Source organism: Brachionichthys hirsutus, unplaced genomic scaffold (assembly GCF_040956055.1).
Source record: "Brachionichthys hirsutus isolate HB-005 unplaced genomic scaffold, CSIRO-AGI_Bhir_v1 contig_797, whole genome shotgun sequence".
Taxonomy (NCBI): domain Eukaryota; kingdom Metazoa; phylum Chordata; class Actinopteri; order Lophiiformes; family Brachionichthyidae; genus Brachionichthys; species Brachionichthys hirsutus.
In genome coordinates this window covers 162,251-180,562 of record NW_027180329.1, presented here as the reverse complement: position 1 = coordinate 180,562, position 18,312 = coordinate 162,251, and the positions used below count along the sequence as shown (strand labels likewise).

Sequence of the window (18,312 nt, the reverse complement as noted above, 5' to 3'; positions counted from 1 at the left end):
TAATTAATATCGGCAGTGCAGATGAATGCCTTATTGTTTGTTACTCTCCATGGTACCAGATTCATTTAAATTGCTTTTTGCATACAGGATGAAGGTGGTCATAGGGTCAAGGTTTTTATCAGGAGACCATACCGCTTTCGGACTAAAGGTATTGGGTGCTGCTAGTTGAATGCATGCTCATCTGTATTTCATACAGTGCAGAATAGCCTTTAAACTTTGCTATAGTTCGTACACTATGGGTCCTATGGCGTGGAGGAGAAAACGGCGTCATCTCATGATAAATTAGATACCTTCAGGAGACTCCTATTCCATACCCCTGGCAATACAACATAATCTCATTTTTGCTGCTAAGTCACCTTCAGGGACTGTAATTCTCCAAAATAAGACACAACTCTGTGGGATACGGTGTTCAGAGACAGGAACAGCTGCACCGTGAACAAGACTATGTGAAGCAGTTTCCAAAAAGTGTTTGACTAATGAGTTGATACAAATTATTTAATACTGGACTGGGGAACAGCGTGACTGGAAAAATACTGGTTGAAATGCTATTACATTCCTACTCCAGATAAACTACTCCAAATTTAACAGACAAAGTGACTTTGATCAAGAAGGTTATCCCAGTAATAAAATTACTCTGAAAGATTGAATCAAGAATTCTACTCTGAGATGTTTTCCAGAAACCACACAATAAAAAGAAAATCAACATTTGTCTGTCATATAATTCTAAAATGTGATACAGCGTGCTGTCTCATTTACCTCAAGCTGTACCTTCAAATAAAATAACAGTTAAAAAACATGTCTGCTGTCAACACATTAAAATGTGACATTTTTGCTTTAAAACCTCAGTTTATTGTGTAACGATCTGCGATCTACTGTCAACCACTTTTGACAAAAGCTTCTTTCTTTAAAACGTGACTTAGCTTTGTTGGTTCATTTTGAATGGTATCGTGAAAGTTCTTTTTTTGTGTGTAAAAAAAAGGTATCTGTACTTACCAGATGCAGGTCCTTACATTCTGAGTTGGTGCTACATAAACTGGTCATGCAGTCATCAATATCATGCTCACATCTAGGCCCAACATAACCAGGATTGCAAAGGCAGTAAAATCCATCTACAACTGGAAGAACATCAGTCGGACAGTTACATCGGCTTACATCATAAATTAAGACACTTTACCACAGTAAGTCCTATTAATATACCTCATGTCTACACAGGTACCTTCTCATTACGAACATAAGGTACAATCACCCACTGTGATATAATTTTTTTAATGCACACCACCATTAAATATATACCTCCTGCTATTTAACTCCAAGCTGCTGTTGCTAGAGCAACACAACAGTTTAACTCCCTCCTTATCAGACTGATGGAGCTTGACACCAACCTTTTTTAAATTAACCCGTCTCCAGCGACCATTCAGTCCTCTTTACACTACTTCGTTCATCCCCTGTCTGCACTTATCCCACGCACTCATTTCCAATGAAGGCCTGAAAGCTGGGCCACCACTCACAAAATACTTTCAACACACTGAATGGGGGGGCAACAGCAAGAGACAGACCGTTTCAGTACCATTCTTGATTCAGATGTTACAAATGTACCAATTTCTTCCATCAGATGTTACAATATAGCATATCTCATAATCCATTCCTTCCATCCTTTAATTATTAATGATGTTAAAGTGGGATGCATCGTTCTGTTTCTCCAGCACAACGCTGGTGTACAGTGACAGAGGTAATTGCAGGAGTGAATTTATTACTTCCCCAGTCAGGGTCCCAGGATTCTTCATTATCCTAAAGATTTACCACGTAATCTATGCTGTCACTCTGTCTTGGTGCGTGTAGCTGCTATTACTCTCATTAAATGCTTTAGGTCCTGGGTGGCAGCAGCATTACTCATCGCAGCCGCTGAAGCTATGCAGGGCTCTCCCCCTGGTGACTGGCTGGCTGCTCCCGAGTGCTAGCCAATAGATCCTGGAGGCTTGCCTCACTAACCCGGGGTGGACTGGCTGCACTCAAGATCAGTCAAGACAGCTGGCCGGCCAGCTGAAGAATAGGAAACTCTTCGATGGTGATCCGCTGCCAATAATGTCCTATTTGAAATGACACTGGCACAATATATATATATTTATTTATTTCACCATAAATGCATTGCAATCAATGGTTGCAAAAAATAATTAACTCTCAGACTATTATTTTGATCAATGAGTTTTATAATCACTTGTGCTAGAGATGGAATACACAGAGGTAAAATCAGTGGAAGAAAAAAAAAAAGTGCCTCAATCCTTCATCGCATTAATTTTGTCATTTATCATTGATTATTAAAATTATGGCATTGATCTTTAATTGATTTCCTTGAAGCAGTTATGCTCAGTAACTAATTAAGCTTTTCGCAGCAGTTAATGACCTGCATTCTGTCATCAGATGGAATAAATCCACTCTCATTAGCTGTAACGGTGACCCGGTTAAAAATTATCTGTCAGACGCTAAGAGAGCAAAACCAAATTTTACAAAGTCACTACATGAGTGTGCACGGAGGTTTGCTTCTGTCTCCAGTGCCTGTCATTAAGCAACCTGGCAGGATGTGGATGCTGGCTGTGCCTTACCATCATCACAGAAGCCGTGAAAACAGGGGCTGGAACTGCACTCATCCACATTGATTTCACAGCGGGGCCCAGTAAAGCCTCGGTGACAGTGACAGCGGAAACCCAAAGGGAAATGGTCCTGATCCAACTCCTCCACACACACTGCACCATTCTCGCATGGATTGCTGGCCTCACAAGGTAAGAACTCACAATTAGGACCTGGGATGAGGCAAAGAGGCACAAGTTGGAGGACCATCCAATTAACCCAATCCATGTAGAAATGCAATGGAAAATATTAACATGACTTAAATAAACTACTAAAGTAGTGGTAAAACACGTATAAAAATAGCACACAAACTGAGTGCAAAGGAAAACAGTCCAATACAAAAAGTCTTGAAGCCTTTCCATCATCCGCTGATGATAGTAGTAGTAGTAGTAGTAGTTCAATGCATGCTTAAATAAATATAAACATGCTGTCACTTATGGAGTCACTTTTGCTGAGCTTCTCCATGTGGTCGTTTCTTTTTTTAATACACTTAATAAGATATTACCAAAGAAATGAACCCAAATAACAAAACTTTTTCAAAAAAATTATCCCATCAAATACATTTTCAATAACAAACACTGTAGACACATTTTAACAATTGCAATTGCATTGACAATGCAAATGGGAGAGCAGTCAAAAATATTTAAATGCATGTAAAACCAGCAGAAAATCAAAATGAGTCCAAGAAAATTCAAATTCACAAAAATATGACTAAGTTGAACGATAATGCTCAGAGTGGAACTCACTTAAGACCAGGCAACTGTTAATGTCCACTGCATAAGAAGAGGTTTCCGCTTAAAGCTCGGTGAGTATATTCACATTGATTTCAAAAACTAATGAGAAACGACACTAATATGAACTCCAACTCAGTCCAAGTGTGTCTGCGGCTTTCATTGCTGTTTAATATGAAAATAATTCTACTGCAAATATTTCAGTATTATTAAACTTGTATAGACAATTTGTATTCTTTGAAGACCCATGGCTACAATACAGTAAGTCTGAACAGCTATGGAGAAATAACATAGTATGTAAGTGTGCATGTCATGACTCCTGCCAAGACTTACGGTAGGTTTATTTTTTTTATCCTATCCATTCTAATGTTTTCTGTACACCCCCTTCACCTGCATTGCCTCAGCCACCTGATATCTCCCAGCTCAGTCTCAAATCTACAGATACTCTGCTCAGCCTTTATTTCTCGGACGGATTGTTAGCATCAAACCTACTTTCCAGCATTCCTGTACTGATTCCGCCTAATTTCTGGATTCTGCCTTTTTGCCTGCTCCATATTAGATTTGTCTGCCTGTTTGGACTGGTTACCTGGTTTTCACTCTCCTGTTATGCTTCTGGGTTCCCCCGTCATTTCCGTGACAGTGTATGAAATCACAGAGTTCAAAGAGCAGCATTGCTTCTCAGTTATATGATCAATAACGGATATGGTGATAAATGAGTCAAATAGCAATCAGGTACAAATCAATGTTTCTGCTTTAATGTTTTACACAGCAGTGGACACAGGGATATTTGTTTTCCTATATCAAAACCTCAAAACAGAGTATTTTGAGGTGATTGAAGGTTGTTATGGCACTCAAGGTTATTTCCATACATGTAGGATGCTGTTCTCATTCGCTTCAATAATGGCAGAAAAGCCAATTATCTCAGTCCACCTGTATTAAGGTAATGCGCAGTTGCTTTTAAAGCAACCACATCGGGTTGTATCAATTACCATGCTGTATTGCAGCAAATATGTTGTGTGGGTCATCACGTGTGCCATTCTTCTCCATCTTCATGTGGCAGAATGACACACATTAGTCCTTTGAATGACGGAAGACTTTCATTTCATTCTCATCAGGGCTGTGAATCTTTCTCCTTACACCATCAATGAGTCTTTGAAGTGCATTTTTTTCCTTTTTTTCTTCAATGTGCGTGTTTCAGGAGTCACTTCCTCCCAGCCACTCTGCTGTAAAGCCTAGAAGTACTTATCTAACTGTTGTCCTTCCAGAAGGATCTAATAGTCATTAGATCTGTCAGAATGTTCTTTGGGTTTTGACCGAGGTCCTTCCTGACTGCCTGCTTTGTTAGGATGAGTGTTTCTAGGAAGACTTTGGCAAGATGGGCAACCCCTCATTTATTAATGACCAGTTGAGCAGCCAATCACAAGTGGCTGTTGGTACATCTACATATGGGTGACTACATTTATTTTCACCAGTATGTGTACAGCAGTGTATTTACTGCTTAGCTTCTTTTTCTGATTAGACTGCTGTTTTTCCCATGTAAACCTGGGGCTTACTGACTGCCGTCTGTCAAAAGCTTCTCTTTCACAATCTGCTTCATTGTCTCAGTGCGTTCCGCTGTGAGCAGAGTGCTGGTTCGGTTAATCAAAGTGCGAAGAAGATTGGATGGAACAGAGCTTGGCATATTAGGAAGAAAGACAGAAATATGCCTTTCTATATTGTTAGATGTAGTGCTTAAACTGCTAACAAATACCGGTATAAATTTTTTAAATTGTATTTTTTTTCAGGTTAACGACCTTTGTCAAAGATCACATAGATCTAACTACAGTCTACGTGTGTTTATACAATATAAATAGTCAAAGAATACATACTGTAATGTATTCATTGGTGTGCACAAAGACTGTCAGCAAAAATGAAGGCACATCAATAATATAAAGGCATAAAATATATAATAATATATTAACTTGGATTAACAGGTGATTGCGCTGCAACATGTGATTATGAAAAACAGATCAGTATTTTGGCAACAATCATATTTCATTAAATCGGGTCTCAGCTCCTCATCATCCCCTTTTTGAAATAAAATAACAGAATTTCTTTTCAGTCATCTTTTTTGCTGTCCCGTTTAATTGAAACGATAGTGCTCTACAGTAACACTTCTGTATCTCTCGCTACAATACTTGTGTGCTTAAAGACTGCATCCCACTAATTAATCACTTCTTCTTTACTAAGCACGTGCAGGGAATGGAGATGTACTAATTTTGTTGAGACATGTGACAAGACAGGTGAAAATAACCGGATGTGAAGTTAATTAGCGTTGCTTTTTTTGTCCCCGCTCCCTCATTGCTTATTACCTTTAAATGGAATCACACACTGGCAGAAGTAATTACCAGGCTGGTCAATGCAAGCGGCTCCATTCTTGCAGGGAGACGAAGAACACTCATCAATGTCAAGTTCACACTTTCTACCTTTGACAGGGGAAAAAAACAACAGCACAGATTGATGAATATGTTAATGTCAAAGGGTCACTGACATTAAGTTTGAAAACTCCACTGCATTCAGTCGTTTAACTGCAGAATCAATATTGGTGCTGCAAGTTTTCCGACAGGCCTATTAACACCGCTTTAGAACATTTGAATGTATAAGATAAGCTGCATCAACCTGAAAATATTGGGTCAGGGATTTCATGCAAAATCATGCTTTTTGGGAGATTGTGATCCTAAAACAATAAGAATGGATGATGGGAAAGAAGCACTGTAGAGCTGATATAGTTATAAAACCTGAGCGGGTTCCCCATGGTGCAGAAACAAGGTATAAAACAGCAAAGGATATCTTCACAGTAAGACCTCCACTTCAGATATGATTTCCAAACATTCAAACAGCTTCCCTATCCCATTTGATTCACAGGAATACAAAAAAAAAAAAACATCCAATGGCACAGCCAGTTTTCTCATTCTTGTGCACTGTGAATCCTGCTCTGTGGGAGTTATTAGCAATTATTAGGAAACCGTTACTGTGTTTGATCTTTGCAGATGGAAATAAATCATCTTTGTTTTAGTCCAGGGCCTTTAATCATCTTTGTACTTTTAATGGTTGGCATCCCAGCACCACATGTAGAGAAATGTTTCAATAATAATTATACTGGGCTTCAAAATGTTTGTCAAAAAACAGTTAGTGCATGGCTGCTGCCTTCATCTCAGACAAAATGTACCTGCTTTAAATGCAATATTTTTCTTCTCATCGAAGATGTTCAAATATTTTGGATATATTAAAAAAGATGAATGAATGAATGAATACAAATACAAATGAAACAAATTACAAAACAAACGTGGCCATTTGTATTAAGCAGGCAGTGGTGGGACTGCCATGTGGTGCACTGCTACTTGCAGGGATGTAGAATTAGTTATAAACAAGTTTAAATATTTAAACGGCTCGAGCTGGCAGGGAAAACAACCTGTATATTATATGCAATGAAATACAGTAGCCTCCCAATACCTCTGGTAACTCAATATTTCCATATTCCAGAATAGCATAGGGTGGGTTCATATCAGTTCCCCATTAAGTATGCATTGTGTGTGCCTGAATATGGTACAATACAATACCCCTCAATTAAATACATGAACCGCATTTACAAACGTGTAAATCCAGACATACACACACATCTGTAGCCATTAAGAAGATCTACACAGGTAGCATTGTGCAGGCAAGGTGAGGATATGCACTCATCCGCATTGACTTCACAGTAGTCCCCTGTAAAATCACAACACGTTTGTTTATGCGCAGTTTTCCATGATTCATCAATACACACATGCACATATATATGCTAAGTAATGCTGGCTATTTGGTCAGCACATTAAATTTAGAATAAGAATAAATCCTGACAAACTTTTTAATATACTTTGATGTGTAGATTACATAGAGGTTACAACATATTGTGAATATGATTTTTTTTAATGCATCAGCTGCAAACTCAGCACAAACTAGGTACAGTATGTACTGTCTGTACCTATTGGATTTTTTATTTTATACCTCAAATAATTACAGATCATCGCCTAGCAGAAAAGATGCTCTCCTCACATTCAAATCTCTATAACCCTTGTATGAGTGTGTTTATCTCGTGTGAAATGCCAAAGAGGTAGAGGCATTTGAAATACAGGAGCATTCTTGGTGAAACAGTGGACCATTTGTTGCTGCTCTTGTTACACTATAAATTATAGAGCATCTTTTATAATAACGTAATCTTCCAATGGCCTGAAGGCTTGGTATGAGTAAAGTGTTGACTCAGTGAAGTTGTCTTAGAGATGCCGTCAACACCTAAGCTGTCTAAAGTAGAATAATTCTAATTCTAAAAGACTTTGGGGCATTCAAAGAATTTTATGAATTAACACATTTGCAGATTTTTTTGTTTTAACAGATTTTACAGATGACAATTAAATTGAAATGAAATCCATCCATTTTGTTGCAGATGAGGCGACCTCAATCATCTCATCTACGGCCGCTTTATCTGCCTTGCGTATCACGGGTGTGGCTGGAGTCTATGCCAGCTCACTCCAGACGAGTTGCCAGCGAATCGTGGGGCATGAAATGAAATGTTATTAGGATTATTACTCGTACTTTTTTGGAACAGAGAACAAATTACTCATTTAAGAATATAGCTTAGTAATATAAAGATTGGTGCAGAGAAAATTGACTTTCTCTGCACGATTTGGTGTCTCTGCGAGTCAGATGACAACGATGTAAAACTCTGTACCTGCGATTCCTGGTGGACACCGGCAGCTGAAGGAGTTGAGCTCATCAATGCATGAGCCTCCATTTCGACAAGGCTGACTTAGACATTCATTCACCTCAATCTCACACTTATTTCCTGAAGAGGCATGAAAAAAATAGGAGGGGCACATTGAAACAATGCTCCTGTGTATAACAAGCTTCTATACCGTGCAAATAATTCTCACTTACCAATAAACCCAGGTGAGCAAAAGCAACTGTAACCATTGAGAGCATCTATACAAATGCTCAGGACTCCACATGGCTGGTCTTCACACTCATCATTGTTTGTCTCACAAAACTGGCCTGTTAAACCTGGAGAAATGAAACCAAATGTTCTCTTGGATTTATTTGTTTCATGAGACCGTTTTAAAATGCTGCCACAAGATCTGCAATACTGATCAAATTTTTAGTCATAAATCATTATTGTTACAGAGCAATATAGCAGTTATTGGGTTAGCTGGGAATTGGGTTCGCGTTTTGGGTTTTTGTTTTTAATCAGGGCTGCACAATAACACTTAATAACATGATCGAATTGTTAAGAGTGATGCTCCAGTAAAGCAATGAAATCTTTTAATAAATTAAAAATACAGAACACAAAAGCCTCATATGAATATCATGCAATATTTCAATAATACATTAATAACCAGGCATGTATTTGTAGTTATTTGACTGTCACTCCTCATTTCTTTATTTTTTAAAGGTGCCTTAATTATCTGTAAAGCAAGTGAACAAGGAATATAATTATTTTCTCTTTAATATTAGGTATTCTCTGTAACATATAAGTAAACTAGAAAAGCACTCATTCCCCTCCTAATTGGATTTACACCGTCCACATGGTGATCTGCATCAAAAGGTTCTCAATTGTTCTTGGCGTCTTTATACACAAACCATGAAAAATAAAATTTAACCAGAGTTGATGTGTATTTTTGTAACTGATTTTTGAATCCGTAAATGGAGTTTTCAATGCTAAAATTTATTTTTTCCTAACTTTATTCTGGATCCGATCCGGATAAATTTTGGTGGTGAGACTGTGTCAAATTCCATAAACGTCGGTCAATAATCAACGCAAGATATTGATGAACAACTTTTGAAACCCCATTAACTGCAATGTTAAAAAATTATTCAAAGTGATCCAGAATCCAGGATCTCTGCTGGATAGTCACCAAATGTAATCATCTGTTCCTGGTAACATTCTCAACATTCCCAGGAAATTTCATCCAGATCCGTCCAGAACATTTTGAGTTATCTTGCTAACAGATGAACTGACAGACAGACAGACAGACGCCGGTGATTACATAACGTAAATATTATCAAATCAGAATATGATGTTCTGATAAACTGCCAATAGCAAACCTTTGAATCATAAATGCGTAAACTGCTATCATGAGCATCGTTGCTTCTTTGAAGTACGCTCACGACCCGATGAACTGCACCCTGCCTCACACCTCCATAAGGCTTTTACATGTTGTTGCTTGAGGCCAAAGAGATTAGGCTCCTGCAGAGAAAGGAAGCTGAACAAGAGATGCCTCAAACTGGGAGTGTGTCTTCTATCTGCATGATGCATTCTCAGATCTTCCTACATTTGAAACAAGCCTCTCAGAGATTATGCACCTGCCTGGCAAGCAATCACACTTGAACCCTCCTGATAGATCCACACACAGTGATCCATGTTGACACAGGCCTTCGACACACTGGTTCATAAGTGTTTTGCAGTGCAGCCTGGCATACCCATGTTGACACACACATCTATAAGTATTTGGCAGCTCTTCAGAGAGAAGCGTTGCCTCGGGGTCACAAGGATTTGACAGACATTGCTTCACAGATGGGGGAGCAATCATTGCCGGGGTATCCTGTATAGGATCAAAGACGTGATTTGTATGTTGTGCTGCATACAGTGTACTCTGCCTGCCCACCCAAAGAGCGCAAAATCTCAGAGCACAAACCTCCACCAAGCAGCTCAATCCCCACATTATTGGATTTACACCAAAAATTCTAGTCTCATTTTTATTTAATTTACACTTTTAGATTCAGCGGCCATAAAACATACCTTTTGTCATGGTGTCACGTTATGTGTAAACCTCGCATCTGAGTTTCCTGTCTCTAACATCCATTTTTTCTTCTTATTTCCGATCAGGTGGCATGACCAACGAGGCCCACCTGACTGCCGTCTCGACTCATCACTGCACCCCATATCTGGCCGTTCTCCGGTCGGCTCCTTGCCAGATGATCTCATCACATCGTGTATGCAGTCAGGCCATCTCCTTCGTGCTGCTGTGTTTCCCCGGATGATTGGTATCACATTGTTTTTGGCCTTTGCCAGATTGTCCATACTCGCATGTGAAAGTATTTTGGTACTTTATTTTGGCTGTATTTCTGCGTTTCTCCAGTTTTCGTTACCAGCCCACTAGTGATGTTATTATTATCCTGGTTTTAGGCTGTGGTTTTTGTTGTTTCTAGTTCTGTACAAAAAACCTCTGTGTTTTTGTGTTCCCCTGCCTTACGCCATACCCATCATTGTATCTTTCCCATTCAGCTTACTGTGCATTCTGACTTTTGTCAGTAAATTATCATTAAGCTGTTCTTCGTGTCTCGTCTCTGTATTTGGGATCCACACTCCCGGTTCAATCGTAACGCCTTTAGCAATTGAGTTCACATTGATATCATTAGTTCAGTAGTTATTCATAACTTCCCTGGCAGCGGTAACGGGTATCTAACTTGTATTATTTCTTGGCTGAGCAACAGGCCTTTCGTCCAAAGTTTTTGCTTATGTTATGAGGAATACAATACAATTTGCAGCAATTCTTCACTTAGACATTGATATTACTGGAATTATTAGGAGTAAGATATAATAATTTAAAAAATGCATTTGACTAAGGTAATTGATGGCTGGCCACATGTTTCAGATAAAAAGGACTGTTAATTATTGTATATTTATTTATGTATTTATTTACGTAGTCACTATTGCAAATTGTTAAACTGTTCATAAGGATATTTATTACTAATATTATGACTACATGGGTGTCAGCTTATCTACCTAGACAGCTGAAAGAATTTGAAAGTACCCCTCCCTGCCAAGCGATCGCCCAGCATTCTTCCTGTGATTCCCTCTTCATTAGCTCCTGCTGATTCCACCAGAACATTGCGGCCACCTGCAGTTTCTGGATCAGACTGACACTGTCATGCTAAACACCTGACCAATCACAGGAACATCCTCTCTGGCAGACTCTCCCTTATGATGGACCAGTGAAGGAGGTGTGGCATTGGCTGCCAGCAGGCTTCTCAGCTGCACAGCTCCTTGTCCTCTGCACACGCACACCGATGTCCCATGGTTCAACCAAACTTTGCTTGGAACTGCCAGTTAGTTGCTCATTGAACCTCTGTTACTGGTTAGCCAACACCCACTCCTTACACTCAAGTCATCTTCCTAGCCAAAAGGCAGACACTTTAACATGTGTCAGATCCTGCTTACAGCCAACCTGCAGTCTCCTCTCTCGTGTTCTGCAGCCAGTCAGTCAAGATTTCTTGAGCTACAGCATTGCCTCAGTTCTTTATCAGATGCAGCTGTTCCCTGTATCTGCTGAGCTGCAGAAATATTCTTCCCCATTGCCACAGTGATCCACTGAGCCTGGCTGCAGCGCACACTGAGCTGAGCTATTATGACATTATTTATTCTGCATTATCATTATTTTTATATTTTTGCTCACAATTAGCCTATATCGTCACTTTTTGGAACATGTTGGTCTCTTCAGCCATTGAGACACTGTGCCTCGATGTGACCAGCTGTAACATCATCCCCTTCCTTGGATAAATAGTTCTATCTAAAACAAAATGTGTAATTCTATGAACGCATCTCTGCTTGATACCTGGAGGACAAATGCAATGTATCTCTCCGGTTCCGTTCTGAGAGCAGGTTCCTCCATTCTTGCAGAATTCAACAGCTGATGCGCATGTAGATGCAGTAATGGAGCAATTCTTACCTGAAAGGTCAAAGAAATAACCCTAATTAAGCAGCACAAACTCAGAGGAAAAGGTCACCAGCACAATGACACATATCACACAAATGAGCTTGACCATAGAGAGAGACAAGCATTAACCAGTGTGATATGAGGTATGCATGCATTTTCTAATGGGGCCAGTAAAAATGAAACCACAGCTGCCACTTATTTTTTACCATGAAGTCTCTATTAGAGTTTCTCCCCACAGTGAAATTAACTTTTAATTTATTTAGTCCAGCTTTCTGTCAGCTTAAACTTTCACAGGGCAAAAATATGCCATAATTAAAGAAAATAAAACATTAAATCGCCATAAGACCTTATGATGATATTCAGCTTCTACAAGGGGAGGAAAAAGAGCTATGTTTATATTCAGTCACCTGCAGTCAATAATTGGTGAATGAGTTCATACATGAGGCAATGGGACCGCTTTGACGGTTATCACTGCTGAAGAGTCATCAATCTTTGCTGTTTTCATTAAAGTCTAAAGTATGAAAATGATGATAGAGATAACTCACCGGCAAAGCCCGAAGGACAGATGCACTCATAGTCTGCAACCAGGTCAATACATGTGGAATTATTGGCACAGTATCCATCGGCACATTCATCATAGTTGATTTCACAGTTCAACCCCCGAAACCCTGGAATAAAGAAAGAAAGAGAATATGTGATCAGTGATTGTGTTAAAATGTCAGTAAGTGCTACATGCGAAAGGACAGGAATTACTAGCAAATTGTAGGCAAAAGCAATTTCTGTAATTTCTTTTGAGTTTTACACAATGATGTGATGTGATTTACCCATAATGTACAACAATTTGCACTTGTGAAAGATCTATACATTTAAAACTAGATCAACGCTCAGAGAGCACAGACCTCCGCCGAGCAGCTCATTCCCCTCCTAATTGGATTTACACCATCACCATGGTGATCTAGATCATCATCAAAAGATTCTAAATTATTCTTGGTATCTTTATACACCAACCATAAAAAGTAAAAGTTAAACGGAGTTGACGTTTATTTTTAACTGATTTTTGAATCCGTAAAAGGAGTTTTCAATGTTAAAATGTAATATTTTTTCCTAACGCCATTCTGGATCCGATCCAGAATCGAGGATCTCTGCTGGGTCATCACCAAAATGTAATCATCTGTTCCTGTAACATTCCCAACATTTCCTGAAAATGTAATTGAGATCCATCCCGAACCTTTAGAGTTATGGTACTATCATTCTGTGTACCGTCCGCCTCGCCTCGGAGGATGTAAAAACACTTTTTTTTGAGGCAAGAATTGAAAGTGAGTACTGTCAATTTCTGACATTTTAGTTCCCATTAAATGTATTCCACAGCATGGTCACACTACAAAATGACTATCATTAGCACTGTCACATACCGCAGCGACAGGAAGGCCATGACTAATGCTTGGCTATCAGGACCATTTGTGCAGGTCAAGTTCTCATCATTTCTCAAACTGACCATGGAACCAATTTCCAGCTCTCTCCGTATCATAAAATTTGACAATTATCCCGACTTCATTAAAAATGGATAACAGGCTTCACCTGCAATCAAGGTTTAAGCAGAGGTACATCTCACCGGTAAGATGTCAACTGGACCAAGAAATTATTGGAAAACTAGCTAGGATTTATTCCCTCTTACTCCACGGGTGCAAGTGGTGATTTGGATGAAATGATCTTATGTGATCGGACAAATTTAAGCAAATATTATCTAATAGGAATTTTTGCTGCAAGCCATGAAAGATGATGTGCCAAGAAGCTAGTAGCATCATGAGTGAAAATCATTATTTATTTCATAGCCAAATTAGTAGAAAACACTCCAACAACAAATTCAGAAATCGTTCCTATTCTTGGGCTCAAGTTGTGCTAATCATCAAAATCAACTCCCTGGTAAAGGAAAAATCCTTCGAATGGGTCACCTTGTCGGCTGCACAGACACCAAGATCAATTCAATTGAAGATTAATTTCAAAATGTAGCATTGTAGACAGTCCCATTGCATGTTTTTGTTCAGGACATATTGCATCAACCCAAGGCTGCAAGGGTGAAAATATTTTTTTGCTTTTTGCATGAGTGATAGTTGATAGAGTTGATAGAGCTATTTTGTGGAATATTTCATTCCTTTATCTTATATTTTCCAATTACAATTAAAGGTTTAACTACAGATAATTTAATATTATGTTTTCAATTATTTTACTTATTGCATTAAAAAAATAATTCATTATTTCCTTTGTTTTGAAAGCCATAAATGCATGCGCACAAACTCATGATTGTTGTTATTTTTTTCTTTAATTCAATAGGATATTGGTTCCAGTTTACTTTGATCATATCCTCCAACAGGACACTTTTGTTTACACAAGTATCTGTTGGTTTGCAGGATTGCACATAATTTAGAGTGATTTCATAAGATGTGGTAGGAGGGTTTGGCCTGTGCCAGGGAATCAACTATTTGTTTTAATGTTTACTATTTGTTCATCTATTTTGTTTCCACTTCCATGAACATATTGGGATTTCAGCTTTTTTATCACATTTGAGAAATGATTGGAATTTGTATTAGAATTTACTGTAATACTAGAATTAGTAATTACAGAAATAACTTTTTCAATCTGTTTTTCATATTTCATATTTCTTGTTACTTTAACAACACTGAAAATGGAACAGAAAGAACTGGAAGATGGGTTTGGCTAGTTGATATAATTTGATTATCATTTTAAGTGGTAGGTGCTGTGGAAATAATCCTGTATTTTCCTCTCCATTTGATAATTTTTCATTTGGAGGAAGAAAGTTAACACCAAACAGAATGGAATATTCTGTGTTCTTTTTTCATTGAAAACAAGGTGACTGGTTGCCACTTTAATTTAACAGACATCTGAATAATAATGTAAGGAGATCAAATTGATTATCAACTCACCTTCTCTGCAGAAGCATTTATAGAGGTCAATGTCGTCCTCACAAATACCACCATTCTGGCATGGCTTTGACTCACACTCATTGAGATTTACTTCACAGAATGACCCTCCAAACCCTGAATCATATACATGAAAAACAGAACAAACACAAAACAAACAAGAAACACTGACTGGAATTATCTTGCCTGATCTCATTCCTCAGCCAATTAGGATCAGCATGACTGTTCCACAAACAAAAGCTGGCTTTTTCAAAGCCTGTATCGATCGAAAAGCTTGTTGAGCTCATACAGACTCAGCTTACCGTACTTGATCCTTTAATCGTGTTTAATAAGAGCCAGTCATTACGCTTCTGATTTATTATATTAAACAAGCCAAATCCATGTGATTCTGTTCGATCAAAGAGAATTCATACACAAAGGGATCCACACGAAACAAATAACAAGCATCGGTGCACATGTGTAAACACATTCACAACCACACACACACACTCTCACTGCTGCTAATGAGGAGAAAAATGACAGTGTGTCAAGTACAGTGCTGCTGGTGTTACGGAGAATGTCCGTGGGTTAACCTCACACTAACTGTACTGTGGATGTTCTTCTCACAGTCAGATATAAGCCATGCATCCCGAGATGCTCTTCATGGTCAGACATTGGTAAAAAATTATTAGAGAAACCACAGTCAGAACAATTTCCTCCAAAATAACACTGTAATATTACACGAAAAGTACAAGATGCTGCTTTATTTCAAAGGAATAAAAGCTTTTAGAGCTCACACAAACTACAAACTAAAATAAGATTCAAAAGAAGTAAATACACGTTGCTGCCTCAAAAACACAATTATTGCCCTGCAAAGTTTGACATTTAAGGAAAGTTTAGTCACATAAAATCTGAAAAAGTATTTCAACCTTTAGGAAGTGCTTCCTTTTCTGATGCATGTGAAACAGAAAATACAGCAGCCAAAATCCAATTTTGAGTTCATCCAAAATCTGCTGTTTGAGCATATGACTTCACGCGAGCGCTCAATATCAAGAGGCTGACTGAAAGGGTTCTGTAGCACAGCACGGAAGACATGAATCACATTTTCGGGAGCAGAGACCAACTTGAAACATCTACACAAGACAGAATCTCACAGTTTGCCCTTGAGAAGTGATCTGAGGAGAGCAGCTCACCGCAGGTTGCTTTCATTTACATAAGAAATCACTCACAATCCTTCACTTTGACATCTGCCGAGCATAAGTGCAACAGGAGTAATGGAGTTACGGTTATTGATTGGGTTGCATGGACTTCTGTGTAATAGTCATTCATTTCAAAAGAGACAGCAGTGTCAACTGAATTATGATTGGCTTGGCATGGGAAAAATCAAAACTTCACCCAGGAATAAGCAGCATGACATCTTATTCATGTGCTCGCAGTATTATCCTGGTACTACATATCCCTGACTTTCTATGCCATCCATGTCACTTCTGGCAGCTGCTGTGACAATGTCATCTTCATGGATGCGATTCAAAAAGGCATGACTGACACAAACAGAGTCAGGTGGGGTTTTTTTGGCAGAAGCTGACACATGAATATTAATAAATAAAAGCAATAGTAAAATAATGTGATGATTACGAAGATGGGAAAAGTATTATCCACTAGTTTTGGAACTATAGGAAGCTAGGAATCTTGCACAGCCTCGATCAGATATAAAATATATATTGTGTGTATATTTATTTATATGCAGTCTCTCCATGAACTGACTGAATATCTGAATGACAGATATAACACTCCTGCTGACCTCTTTCACATGTGCAAGAAACACTCTGTCCACCCTTGGTCTCGACACATATTAAAGTGTGATCACTGCATATCCCAAATGAGCAAAGGTCAATATCCACCGAGCAATCTTTCCCCTTGAATCCTGCAAAGGACAGAGAGTTAACAAAGGAGACCGAGATTTCAGCCGAACACTGGGAAATAAGGACTGAATTTATACAACAGTAACACACATTGCACAACTCATATTTATGGCCTTTATGTTTTATTGGGTAAAGACGCCTTTTCTTTGGTGGATTAATGGAGGTATTGATTTTCCCTTTTGCAATCTACCTGCTATGCGGTATGCTAATTGGGGGAATCATTGACCCACCGACCAAAGTGATCTATATCCCATTTATCTGCCACACCAAATGCATGTCTGCATGTCACCGATAGATACCCATGCCAATAACTATTGTTATAAGTAAACCACAGACTGGTGTGACTGATACTCATTACACGTGTTTGTGCAAATAAAGATGATGTGAAAGGAGAAACCAGAAATAGAATACTGTGTGTTTTTATCACACCACTGGGCCTATTTGGCTGATAAAAACATTGACACCTTTTGCATTTATTTGTTCCCTTCACAAAGCCTGAGGGATTCACGTTATGGAGCAAAAAAAAGAAAAATGTTCTAAAAGTTATAATCATGCTAACCAGAAATCTTTTGAAACCAGGAGCCCATAAATAGGATGAAAGCAAAGGAGTGGGACATATTTCAAACATCACGACTGAATGAAAATCCTGTTGAAAGCGGTAAAGTTCATACTGTAACTTTACATGAACACTATCTATCTACATGTCCGATGACCTTCCAACTACCCTTTTCTCATCATATTATGTATTGCCTTGACTAGTTAATGGGCAGATATTCCCTCCAACAGAGTGTTTCAGAAGTGTTTAATAACCAGTTGTGCGTGCAATTCACCCTGAGGGTAATGTTGCATGAAGGAATGTCACATTTACAGTGTCACCATCTCTGAATGGGACTCCCTGCACTACCTGACAGCTAGTAGTGGCTCAGGCCAACTGTGCTACAGGACAAAAGTCCCCAAAAAAGAAAAGATATTCACTTTATCTCAAAATGCACAGTAGTAACAAAGTGTTTTGTTGAATGCATCAAGTTGTCATGTGCTCCTTTTCAGTGGTCACTGATCACAAGCCTGGGTCATAACTATTTATTGGCTCAGAGAACATCATCATCAACAAATTTAACTATTTCTCATCATCACCATCCTCATTGCTCCAGTGAGCTGAAAAAAAACTGAAACTCATGTTTTCCGATCACCAAATTCTGCTTCATAAATAAAATAAGAGATTTATATGGATTTATAGGATTCTAAAACTCTCAGTCACAGAGTTGATGTTTATAGCCATGGGCTGCTTGTAAGTTGGCGCAGAGGATAAATACAATGTAGCCTTTACAAGAACAACTCAACATTTTCATTGATTCGTAAATTCAGGTCATGAACATGTACACCTAAT

At 38.6% G+C, this 18,312-nt stretch overlaps 1 protein-coding gene across 1 annotated transcript in view; it reads right to left on the bottom strand.

The window, feature by feature from the left end:
• The window catches only part of LOC137912900 (protein eyes shut homolog), a 112,887-nt gene that overhangs the window by 73,192 nt on the left and 21,383 nt on the right, over positions 1-18,312 (bottom strand). Inside the window, exons 12-21 of the mRNA XM_068757025.1 lie at positions 16,805-16,927; positions 15,028-15,141; positions 12,631-12,753; positions 11,984-12,097; positions 8,310-8,432; positions 8,104-8,217; positions 6,990-7,103; positions 5,708-5,821; positions 2,601-2,798; positions 994-1,115 (exon numbers count right to left, since the gene is read on the bottom strand). Coding sequence (XP_068613126.1) covers positions 994-1,115; positions 2,601-2,798; positions 5,708-5,821; positions 6,990-7,103; positions 8,104-8,217; positions 8,310-8,432; positions 11,984-12,097; positions 12,631-12,753; positions 15,028-15,141; positions 16,805-16,927 — 1,259 coding nt within the window. The remainder of the gene's footprint in view (positions 1-993; positions 1,116-2,600; positions 2,799-5,707; positions 5,822-6,989; positions 7,104-8,103; positions 8,218-8,309; positions 8,433-11,983; positions 12,098-12,630; positions 12,754-15,027; positions 15,142-16,804; positions 16,928-18,312) is intronic.